The sequence below is a fragment of the Corvus hawaiiensis genome, chromosome 1, assembly GCF_020740725.1.
Source record: "Corvus hawaiiensis isolate bCorHaw1 chromosome 1, bCorHaw1.pri.cur, whole genome shotgun sequence".
Lineage (NCBI taxonomy): Eukaryota > Metazoa > Chordata > Aves > Passeriformes > Corvidae > Corvus > Corvus hawaiiensis.
Window position 1 is genome coordinate 66,770,059 of NC_063213.1, and position 12,844 is coordinate 66,782,902.

The 12,844-nt window shown below is 40.4% G+C and overlaps 1 protein-coding gene across 1 annotated transcript in view; it reads left to right on the top strand.

The window, feature by feature from the left end:
- The first annotated feature begins 3,023 nt into the window (after positions 1-3,023).
- The window catches only part of LOC125328594, a 184,900-nt gene continuing 175,079 nt past the window's right edge, over positions 3,024-12,844 (top strand). Inside the window, exons 1-3 of the mRNA XM_048309507.1 lie at positions 3,024-3,170; positions 3,267-3,372; positions 11,097-11,152. Coding sequence (XP_048165464.1) covers positions 3,321-3,372; positions 11,097-11,152 — 108 coding nt within the window. The 5' untranslated portion in view covers positions 3,024-3,170; positions 3,267-3,320. The remainder of the gene's footprint in view (positions 3,171-3,266; positions 3,373-11,096; positions 11,153-12,844) is intronic.

Sequence of the window (12,844 nt, forward strand, 5' to 3'; positions counted from 1 at the left end):
CTGCAAGGATGCAATCCCAGTGGCTATTCCAAAATCTAGTCTCTGATTCAGGCATGACAGACTCTGGGGGTTTGAAAGAGGTCCCTCTGTCTGGATAGCTTTCCCAACTTATGTGTCCATCCTGTCCATCAATCTTAGCAGTTAAGCTTGGAGATGTGTCCAAGATTACATAGTGAACCTGAATCAAAGCCAAGGACTGGATCTAAGTTTTTTGGTTCAAGTAGAATATCTTGGTTCCTGAAACTTGCCTCCTACCTGTGATTTTTCTCCTCGGGGGAGGGAGGGCAGGAAAAACAGAAAGTTACTGCCTTTGACACACTAAATATCTGCATATGCTTTGTTGTGGGATCTATGGGACAGTGAATCCAGATCCATCTTTTTATTAAGGTGAGCCCATCTTTGAACTCATTATTAAAGACTACAAAGCGGTTATAACTCTTGTAAGAGGACACAGCAACTCTTTTGAAAAATATTATGTCTACTGTTTTTGCTGATGGGATGACCAAGAAGACTCTTGGTTCTGATCTATCCTGTTGCTTTTCTGTTCTATTGTTGTAAATATTTGATGGAAAAAAGGAGTCAATAGAGTGAAGAGTCATTGTTTGCTTCATAAAACCACTACCTTAAATACTTTATTTGCATGCAAAAGAAAATACTTTTCTTCCATGCAAAAGTATGGACTTCAGAATCTCTAGCCAAATACCATAGACAAGTCTACTTTATTGTCATGAAAGAGCATATTTAGGGCAGAATAAAGTGCTAGGAAGCTTATAGTATGCTGCTGAGGGCCAGTGTTAATATGATATTTATTGTTCTGTCAGGTAAGTTGCCATGGTTTAGTACAAGGGAAAGAAAGGAGCCCTCAAGATTAGAGGGAAGCTTTAACGTCCAGTTTTCCTTATGTGCTGGTTTTGCTTGGGGTAGAGTTGATTTTCTTCATGGTATCTGGTATGGGGCTGTTTTGGATTTGTGCTGAACACAGGGTTGATAATACAGAGATGTTTTTGTTACTGCTGAGCATGGCTTGCACAGAGCCAAGGCCTTTTCTGCTTTTTGAACTGCCACACTGTTGAGGAGACTGGGGATGAATGGGAAGTTGGGGACAGGGGACCCCAAGTGACCAAAGGGATATTCCAGACCATGTGGCATCATGGTCAGCATGTAAAGCTGGGGACAAGAAAGAGGAAGGGGGGGATTTTTGGAGTGATGGTGTTTGTCTTCCCAAGTAGCCATTACATGTGATGGAGCCCTGCTCTCCTGGAGATGGTTGAACACCTGCCTGCCCATGGGATGCAGTGAACAAATTCCTTGTTTTGCTTTGTTTGTGTGCTAGACTTTTGCTTTCCCTATGAAATTGTCTTTCTATCAACCCTATCAAAGCTAGATTTTTCTAGCTTTGACTGCCAATTCTCTCCCTGATCCCACCAGTGGGGGAATGAGTGAATGTCTGTGTCGGACTTGGTTGCTGGCTGGGATTAAACCACGACACCTTATTATTCATATAAGGTGACATTAACAATCTGTTCATCTGGTGCAATTAAGTGGCTGAAGGAATTGCATGTGGCCAGGCAGTTGGAGGATGAGCTCCCTGTTAAAATCAGCCTATAGCTCTGCAGTCATGTTATTGCAGGGGACCTCTGGGATCTCACAGAGTCCTGCTGGATTTTGTGTGAGGAGTGGCTTGCCCACAGACATCTCACTGCAGCATAAATTCCTGTGATCATCTTTGTTTTGTTTTCTTTGGTCTTTTATAACTGAACATCCAATAACCAGTCACAAGAATGCATGTGAGAGATCCGTCAGCTTCTCTCATTCTACAGATGGAGATATTTCCCAATTCAGCTCTCCACTGCTCTGGAAACATCTACAAAATCTCTTGAAAGACAAGATTTTACATTCTTAATTCAGATATTTAAAAGGTGGGGGGAAGAAGAGGGGGAAGAGAAAACAATGGAAAAAAGAAAAGGAATTTTTTTAGGCCTTCTTTATGAATCTTAAGGAAGAAGAGTGCAGACCCCTTGTTTTTTACCTTAAACATTACCTTGACCCAAGTGTAAAGTTTAACAAGTAACTATCCAAAGGCTTAAACTCTTAACCTATGGTGATATTGATAACTTCAAACTGAAATGCCATTCATTTGTGATTCATGAGTCAAAAATGGAGAAGACTTAATCCACCCATTCTGAGTCAAAGAGCCACATACAGATTCTGCTAAAGAGCTAACCCCCAACCAATAAGTGAATAGGAATCAATTAGGGTGACAGGGAAGTGTATACAATATCATATTACAGCAGCGCCCTTTTAAACTCTGTATTATATCTGCTTTTAACATTTGCGTGAGAAAACCCTCTGTTTTTAAGAGTACGAAAAAACATGTTGAAATTTCAGGTGGAAAAGAGCTTAGTATTTGAGCTTATTTCCACTCTAATGGTTTTAGTTTTTACAGTGTGACCGATCAGCAGTGAGTACCTGAAACTATTTCCATCTTCACCAAATGAGGAATAGTTCTCTCAAATCAGTGAAATTATACCAACCTGAAACCACTGAAAAGGTCTTAGAATGAGTTCCTTAAGTCTTTCACTTTGTGTATGAGGAAGGGAGGGAGGAAGGAAGGGTGAAGGATCGGAAAAAAAGAAGTGTAATCATGTCTTTTTAGTTCTGTAGAAATTTGCACACATTCTCTTACTACAAATGTTCTCAGCTGGGAGTGAGCTTATACATTAGTCTGCTGCATTCAATAAAGTAATGCATGTGAACAGAAAGTGTGTGCATAAATATTTTTCAGGATTGAGACCTATAGATTATTTTCTCCTTATTTAATATCTTCCACTTAATATGTAAGATGTTTTTAAATTCTAGTAATTGCCCAAACTAACTCCTAACTAGGCAATCAATACCTATAGACTGTAGGACCTATAGACTTAAGTGTCTTAAGTGAGTAGATGACATGCTTTGTAATGTTGCTGTTTGAACCCTTTTCTGAAGTAATGAAAAATGCAATATTAAAATCTGTTTTCAGATTGGGTGTGACCCAAGCTAACGAAAGCCAAGAAATCCAGACCTCACTTATTCTCCTAACATAGCAAGTGATGCTCAGAAAGCAGCTTATTCTGGCTCAACTTACCCATTAGTCAAGTGAAACTGGCTCTTCCAAGACAGGTTATCAAAAGGTTGGTATGCCACTAAAACCTCAAAAAACCTCACTGATCTCTAAGCCTTTTGATGACCCTGTATGGAAAGGCAAATTCACTGCTTTTTTCTTCTAGACTGCACCAATCCAAAACTGGAGAACTTGGTGTGGGGAATCAAGTTGTACCCAAATGGGTGAGGAGGAAGCAAAGCTGCCCTGCTCTTCTCCAAGGCAGTGGACAGGTGAGAAGACACACAATGTGTGGGCATCCTCTCTGGATGTGTGCTGGATTGCTGCACATGGTAGTAAAACTCCCTCCTGATTCTAAATCCTCAAAGCTGGATGCTACCTCACTGAAGGTTTTGTTTGACCTTTTTTTTTTTTCAGTTGTTTGGGGTTTTTTTTGTTTGTTTGGGTTTTTTTTGTTTTGCCTTTTTTGGTTGTTTTTGTGGTTTTTTGTTGTTGTTAGTTTGTTTTGGGGTTTTTTTTGTTTTAATTAGCTATAACTATTGCAATATGGAATTGGGGGTAGATTCTATTCTAGGTCTCACCATATCAATCAGTGCAATTTTTCACTTTGTTCTCCTGGTGGAGGAATATAAATATTTTCAGATTCGTAGTTTATGGGGTTGGCAGTAAACTTTAATGTCGTGATGGGCATCTAGTTTTAGCATATGTTTTCTCTGATGGGAAAGCTCACTTAAGGATAATCTTTTTTCTTGATGGAGTTTGTTGTGCCCTGGCTGTAGTGGTACAGCTATGTGCAGGACCAGTGAAATGGTTCAAGGTAAATGATAAAAAAGGAAGGTGTTTTTGGGACAGGTATTTTTAACCTGGCATAGAATTACAGTAAGATCAGCCCAGTGAGACTTCAGTGAGCTGCTTTCCAGGGACAGGAATGAATGGCTGGAGAGAAGACGGGGGCAGAGGGCAGGAACTTATTAAGCTGCTGCATCACCAAGGAGAACGTGTCATGGGATTGCTGCTGATTTTTCTGCTCTATCAGAGGAAGTCATGCAGGGGGCATATCAGTTTTACAGCTTCTCCATTGGTTAGAGAACAGCTTGGGGCCTATTGGGCATGCCATCTATCCTAAAATGCAAGAATTCAGAAGAAGTCATGTTTGACTATTCTTTGCATGTTCAAAGTCCTGAGGTAGCTGTTTGTCATATATAGTAAATGAAACATCACTAGCATTTATTTCAAAGGGAGATTTGGTCCAAGAATTCAAATCTTGGAGTCAGAATTTCAACTGCTAATTTCCTGTGTGGGACAAAGAAACTTCACACCTAGCTTTCCTGGCTGAATATACCCTGTTCAAAATGTGCCAGGCATGATTTTCTGGCTATTATTGACTGAAAGCAAACGGAAACCACTACAGACTTTGGATTGTATGCTTCTGGGTCTTATCAGCTAACTGGGTCTTAAAAACCAAGCTGCAACTCTGCTTATTAGTCAAAATAAGTCTTTATACACCATTTCTAATTAGCAGTATTCAAGCAGTGCTCTTAAGACCCTGTCTATTTTGTGCCACTTTCTCAGTTATAGAAGTCATTGCCTCAGTTTCCCTTCACTTGTAATTGGTGGTTATGTCTCATCAACAAGTACCAGACAGAGGAGTGCACTCAGGGGGTTGAATATATTGATACATATGTACAGTCAGTGTCAGCTGGCATACAGACTGATATAGGGAGGACTAATGGGAATGTATGAACAAGCAGCCTATGTTGTTTCACGTTGACACGTATATGACACTAATCTGGAAACTCCTGCCAGAGGCAAGTGAAATATGTTTTGAACAACTAGAGGTATTCCTTCTGGGACTGCTCATACAGTATGATTTCTGTCTCTTTGACTGAAAGAAAACTCTCCTGATCTATTAGCTACAATATTGATATCTGAAGTGATGTATGTAACAAGTGCAACTTTTACAAAATGCATTTTCCTGTATTTTCCAGTGTATCCTTGCCTAATTCAGAGAGAAAACCCGTTAACATTACACTTTCATATATATATTTGAAATTTTGATCTGTGCAGTAACAAACAGCAAAACTGAATTTTTCCTAGTTCAGATTGCACTATTTGCAGTGAAACTTTCTTGGAAAACAAGGTTCCAATCATTGTAGGCTGATTCTCTAAACTGCAGGGTGTATAAAAATAACTTCTGATTGGTTTGCTTTTCTTTGTAGTAGTAGTGGAAACAAGATAAAGAAAAGTGTAAGTTCACAAGAAAGTACTAAAATCTAGGGCAAATAAAATCAAAATAAAGTCACAAAATGAACTACTTGGCTTGGCCTCAAAAATAAATTAGGGAGGAAACTCTGAAACAATTTTAAAAAGAAGTTGGGACTCTTGTCACAAATGTTGACTGATAGTAAGTATTATCTGGGTTTTTTTTTATTTACCTATACATATGATGTGTCCTTAAATTTTACAGTGCGGTTTTTGAACAAGCAAAATAATTCACTTTTTTTTTCTCTAAAGCATATATTATTTTTTTCAGGATTTCATGTGCAGCTTAGTATTTCTAGCTAACATTCTGCTGTAATGTGAAGGCCATGTTATTTAAGAATTACAAGGCACAAAACTTTTGTAATGACAAGAAAAGAATCTTTTTTGAAATTTTTTCTGGTTAAGAGCTGGGATGTGGGTGGGAAAGGAAAATTAAGGACGGTGGCAGTGCTGAGGTTCCTGGTACCGTGATGTTGCATGGTCCAGAGGGGTGTGCAGAAATTCACCATGGCTGGTAGAATCACGGAGGTAACAAGGAGTATTACTATGCCTGTTTTACAAGTGGAAAACCAGAGGAAAAAGAGTTTTTGGCTTGACCACAACCATGAGGAGAAAGATTTTCTTACTGTTCTCGGTCCCTCAACCATGCTGCCTGCTACCATCTTAACCTGAGCTGTCTCCAAGCCTTGCAGTGGGCAGCTCTGCAAAAAAAGGAAAAAAAAAAAAATGCCTGGCAAGAAGGACTGGGAGCTTCTCATCCCATTCTGGAAAGTCTTTTGTCCAGGCTGGAGCTGGTTTTGTTCCTCCCCCAGTACTGACTGTCAGGTGATGATCACTAAAATTTCAGTACTCTCAAATATGAGCCCTGGGACTTCATCAGGAGATGATCATCCATAAGCCAGGCTCTGAAGCAACATGGTCCGTGATCATGTGTGGTGCTTTCCATTTGGTGGGAAATGGGAATATTGGAATGGTGGCACAAAACCAAAAATTTGGTATTTGCAGCTTCCTCAGAAATTGCTGGTTTTGGCTGAGATTAAATTTTGTCATAGTAACTTGTGTGGTGCTGTGTTTTGTGTGTGTGATAGCAGTGTTGACAACAGAGGGATGTTTTACCTATTGGTGAACAGTGCTTACAGAGTGACAAGATCTTTTCTGTTTCTCACACCACCCCATCAGTGAGTGGGCTGGGGCTATGCAAGAGGTTGGGAGGGGAAGAAGTTGGGACAGCTGACCCCATTTGACCAAACAGATATTCCATAACATATGATGTCATATCCAGCAATAAAACTGAGTGTGAGGGGAGTGGGTGAAAGGTGTTTGGGGACTGGCTGGACATCAGTCAGTTGATGGTGAGCAATTGTTTTCTTTTGCATCACTGTTTACTTGTGGTTCCCTTCCTCCTCCCTTTTCTTTTTTTTCCCTTCTTTAAAAAAATTAATTCTGGCAGCCCAGAAAGACAGCCATATCGTGCGCTGCATCAAAAGCAGCATGGCCAGCAGGGAGAGGGAAGTAATTCTACCACTCTATTCTGCTCTGGTGACACTGCACCAGGAGTGGTGCATCCATCCCTGGAGCCCTGAGCACAGGAACAACACAGACCTGCTGGAACAAGTCTGGAGCAGGGCCACCAAGCTGATCAGAGGGATGGAGCACCTTTTCTATGAGGGAAGGCTAAGGAAACTGGAATTGTTTGGCCTGGAAAAGGGAAGGCTTCAGGGTATCCTAATCATGACCTTTCAGTACCTGAAGGGAGCCTACAAGAATGATGGAGAAAGACTTTACAAGAACATGTAGTGAGAGGACAAAAGGCAATAGCTTCAAGTTGAAAGAGATTAGGTTTAGATTAGATATTAGGGAGAAATTCTTTACTGGAGGGTGGTGAGTTGCCCAGAGAAGCTGTGGATGCCCCATCCCTGGAGGTGTTCAAAGCCAGGCTGGATGGGGTTTTGAGCAACCTGGTCTACTGGGCCCTGCCCATGGTAGAGGGCTTGGAACTGGATGATCTTTAAGGTCCCTTCCAACCCAAACCCAACAAATTTTATGGATCTAAACTGTCTGTATCTGAACCCATGAGTTTTTGAGCTTTTACTCTTCTGATTCTCTGCCCTATTCCACTGAAAGGGAGAGTGAGTGAGCAGCTGAGTGGTGCTTAGCTACCTACCAAGGTTTATCAATAGAAAAATCATGTATCTGTCCATCTTTTCAGGCACACAGAAAAAGGCTAGGAGCATCACAACTTATCACGTGAAGGAATCGAATGTGAGCTTAATTTTGAATGTTTTAATGATCTTTATAAAGACATATTGCAATAAGCTCCTTTCTTTATAAATTAAAAAAAAGAAAAAATAAAAAGAAAAAATATAGCATGGATCTGAGATTACTCTGAAGGACCTGCTCCCAGAATTGATGATTACAGGGAGGATAAGCACAGTGCTTTTGGCTCCAAAGGTCAGTCCTGCTGAATTTAGGTTATTGATGGATTCTCTTCACTGGAGGTGCAATTTTCCCCAGAAGAAATATTTCTTAAAGACCAAGGCTGGCTACCTGGTATTTATGAGAGGGTCCAAAGGGAATTACAAGCAGGGTTGTTAGAGTTATCATTTACTCAGTGGTTTCTGCCAATATTGTAGCACAGAGATCCCTCAGCACTGCTTCTTAGCATGTGATAAATGGTGCCCCAGGTGAAGGTGAGAAAGGAGCGAGGGCAGCCCCCGCGATGACAAACTGTTGCTTTGCTACTCCTGCAATGAACCCGCAATTTCTCCTCCAGCAATCTCCAACACCTCAGCTGTGCCCAGCATTGCTCTCCTTGGCCAGTGATAATGTGCCTGTGCCTTTGGGTGTACTTTTGGGAGATCCTGGGTACACAGCTACAAACAGGAGGGTTCTTTCCTTCTGCATGCCAGCGTGGTGAAAAGTGTACATTTTCTGGCTACATTTGCAGACCCTTTTTGAACACTGGTCCAAGTGATTTCTGGTGGCTGATACAGCATAAGATATCAACCATTGTGAGAAAAATGCACCTGAGCACTGGAGAGTGGAAAGGTGTGTTGTTTTGATCTCTCCCAGACCTGTAGCTGGCAATGGGAGCCTGTTAATAGGGTTGTGATGCTAAAAGAGTATTTATGTGCGTCTCTCTAATTCCTCCATTTTTGCATTAAAATTAGATTACTTTTACTACAGAAAGTTATTAATATATCTTGCGTATTTAATCTAGTATCCTTAGTTTTTTGTCTTGTGAAAAAAAAACCATAATTGGGTGAAAAATTAGAAGAAATTAATATATCTTGCATATTTAATCTAGTATCCTTAGTTTTTCCTCTTGTGGAAAGAAAAAAACATAATTGGGTGAAAAATTAGAAAAAAAAGGTGAAATATCCAGTTTAAGAACTTCTAAGTAATTGTTTTGCTTTGCCATTTTACTACAAATGTCCTTAAAAATAACTGAAGTCGATCCCTAATTAATGCAAAGCACATCAATCACGTATGAAATAAAATACCTGGTGGGATCTCAAATATCTTTTGTGTTGTGTTTTGATTGCTGAAAAGATCATGTACTCTGTTTTTGCTGTATTCTTTCAGAACTGCAAGCTAGTTTAATGCTAATGATTCAGCTGTTATCCAGATAAAGAAAATAGGCTGGTGAGGTTAAGTAAGGCCACAGTCAGCATCAGCTGATGCAGCGTTGAATGTGTTGTGTGTCTGGTATTATAAAGAAAAAAAGAAAAGCAATTCAAAAAACACCTTCATTAAAAAAAAAAAAAAACCAAACCAATAAAGTGTCCCCCACCACACCAAACAAAAAAATTTCTCGGAAAACCCAAATAATAGGAAGTTCTCAAACTCTAAGAAAATCACAGTTTAGGCACTAATGTTATTAATGTCTCCTCTGAACTCATTGTTCATCTATTTGCCTTTGCTGTCCTTATTTCATCAGCTGCATTTTTTAAGACAAAACTCCAAGTCTTCCCATTAATGTTTGGATTCCTGGACTATTGTGGCTTTGAAAGTCCTTATTGCTGCATCTTTGGCTCTTCTACAATGAACAGATGTTGACCATGGATGAAAATGTTGAATTCACGGTTTATGTCTTGATTAGTTCTCTTCTGCTGGCAGCTTCTCATGAAGAAAGGAGCCCTTTCAAGCTTTTGTTGCTTTTCGTTCATACAGGTGGTTCTTTTCTGCTGTTTCTCTTTGAGTCATAACAAGGAGCATGCCATGCCATTGGGCTTGAAACTAGTTCCTGTTGCATTCAGTGGATGCACAGTTCCAGTAGCTAGAAAAGAAACGCACGCACATACTACCTTGTCCTGCAAACTCATCCCAGATTTTGGAATTGGGACTGTGGGGTTGTTTTCTGAGACATACGATGACCAGATACATGACTTGAGCCTATCTACGTGGTCTTGCAGGGGCTTTATTTTCAATATTGCATAGTGCCATGGAGCAGAGAGCTTCGCAACAGCTGCGGGCTATGGTGCAGGGGCTGTTTGGGCAGGGCTGGCTCTAGGAGTAGCAAGAGCTGCTGGAATCACAGCCTCTGGCATCACTTCAATGGCCTTGGCACCCCAAGAAGGGCACCAAAAGCAAGGAGTGACAGCAAAGGTCAGCAGACTCTCAGCATCAGCAAAGCCTGGGCTAAAGCTCAGCCCTTCATTCATTAGTGAGCAACTGGAGCTACAATGCAGCCTTTTTTTGTGGAGCATTTGTGGCCCTGTCCACTGTCCATTGTATTGATTTCAATGAAATCTAAGCACATACTCAGAATTAGGCACTTCTTTGCCTGGTGCCCTCAGGAGAGAGTTTCGGCAAGTGGGGCCAAACATGTACTTTGTACAGGGCATCTTCTGACCCAGAAGGTCACCTAGGGCTTCTGAGGGACTCTGAAGGGATATTTTTAATTGTTCGAAGCCTTATTTTGTTTTCAGGCTCAGCAAAATAATCTGAAAGTGTGTTTGTGTAAAGGCATAAGGGAATATCTGGCCAAGGAAGAAGCTTGTAATTCATTTTGGTTCAGGTCCTGCAGCTGTGGAGTCAGACTGAGTTTTGCCATTGATTTCAGTGAGTGCAGGGGCAACCTGTCTGGCCATTTTGAATGAATAAATTTTATTCCCACATAGAGACAAAAGTAGCTGGTATAAAATTGAGGCCTTTTAGCTGACATGATATATAACTTACGAAGTTATGGTATGTTTGCTTAATTATAACCTCAAAGTAGAGGAAAATTTTCATCCTTTCAGTGGAAATCTAAGCATAGGGAATGAGGCACAAGTGGGACCCAGTTAAATGTCATACAGAAGCATTCCTGTGTTTGACAGCTTTGGTACTGTAGTCTTCAGGTAAGGCGTGTTCCACAGCAAACTCTGTGTCATCTTACTAGCTACTCTCTGGTGGTAGGAATTATCTTCTTATGGACTGCTTCCCCTTAAAACTAGGTTTTTGTTGGAATTGCTTCATCTGATCTTAAATTATGGGATTTTTTTGTTTATGTTTGTTAGCAATTTTTTTTTTTATGCTCTGATACAAATTTGTTTTCAAAAAGAAATGAAGGAGCAGCACTACATCATCCATTTTCTCTTTGACAAGGTCAGAGCAGGGATGACATCAGGAAAGACCCCCCCATCCCAGCAGGTTTATGGGCTGGTGCTCTGCAAGACTGTGTGTTAAACCTAGTGGTATTAATGACTGTGCAGACTGAAAATTCAGATATACTGCCTTTCCTTTGTTGCAGGAGGAAGCATTTTTTTCTGCAGGTCTGAGAAAGGGCAGGCTGGGATGGAGAATGAGGTAAGTGAAGAAAAACCATGCTTTCAAAGAGAAAAATTAAAGGGACTATTCCTAGCATTGCTATTTCATAATATTATTTGTAGTGTGATGGGAGGGAAGTCAGCAGACGCATAGGCTCCTTTATAGCATTGACAAGTCAAGGAGATGATTAACGAGAGTACCAGACAATGTAATGGTAGGAGAAGGCCCACAGAAGTTAAACAAAAGTGCCTTCAGAATTTAGAGAATTCCCATGATCCATAGTAGGACCTCATTGTGCTTGTCTACTGTTTCTATTTTTGATTAGATTTATAAACACAGCACCACATATTTTCATGTGGCTCATAGCCCCAGGGCAGAGTGAGATTGACTGCGCCGAAACTGTGAGGCTTGTGAATTTCGGGCAAGGGATGGAGTGAAATAAGTAGTGTAATTGTTTTTGTGGAGTGACCGTGGGACCTCTTCTGTTCTGAATTACACATGGTTCAACCCTTTGACCCAACCAACCTCGGCAATGCCTGGTAGATCTCCTAAAGCTGTGCTGAAAGGTCCTATCAGTGACATGTTGGAACATTATCTGTCATGTGAGATGTGTGCCAACAATCATATTAAACTACATTAATTACTAGTGAGGCCATGTTTGTGACAATCTCAACTTCATTTAACCCATCATCATGTTAGTTATTGTTTAAACAGGAAGTACAAATGGGGCTAATTTATGAAACCAAAATGCAGCACCAATGTTTTGTTTAATAAATTGTATGTTTTACTTTGTTTTATTTCCCTTCTAGTTTTTTCTTCCCTTCACATTTTTGTTCTTGTCATCAGATCTGTAGCCTGAGTTTTTTGAGGGCTTTTCTATTTTAAGAGCAAGCAATATAAAGACTACTTCTTAGTAACTGAACTAATACACCAGTGAGATTGTTGTTTCTTTCAGTGCAATTGTAAATGAAAGTTGACTGAAAGCACCATGCTTGTTTTCTAGCAAGAAGCAAGTGTGCTAAGATAGTTTATGTAAGGCTGAAAGATCACACGTGGGTTTCTCGCTTGATGTACACCCTCACTGCTCTACACTCCAGCCAGTGGGGCTCTGCATGGCCATGCTTACACACCTCTGAGCATACACATGAGCAGAGCATACATTTCTTTTTAATAGTATGAAAACAATTTTCTTGTAAGTCTGACCCTCTAGGCAGCAAAGCATTCTGTGTGTCCTCAAAAGGCAGCCCAGTATGTAGAAATTCAGAAGGATGTTTTGCACATGTTTGCTTTCTGAAGCACTTCTGAGTTTTATAGGGGAAGAAGCAAAAGCTCTCCCATGTGCTCCTGTGTGGGCAGTGTGCAGGTTCACTCATGCCTAGCTGTGCCTGCTATTCTATTAGACTAGACACATGGGGTTACATCTTCCACCTACACACTGAGCTGCTCTTTTACGACAAGCCTTTTCCTTTGGCCTCATTGTCTAGATAAAATAAACAAAGTGTGGGGGGCTTATTTATTGATTTAATTTTATTTATTTTTAATTGCTGCAGAGTCAGCTAAAAACGTCTTTGACCCTACTAAGTATCATTCTCTTTAGCAATGAAGAGTTTGTTCTCTGTAAAATCTAGCATGGAGTGCTTAAAGCAGACAGGTGCAAATAACAAGCTGCTTCTCTTTGGCTGTCATCCCTTAAATATACCAAGTAATAGGCTAGGAGAAAGGAAAAGGTTC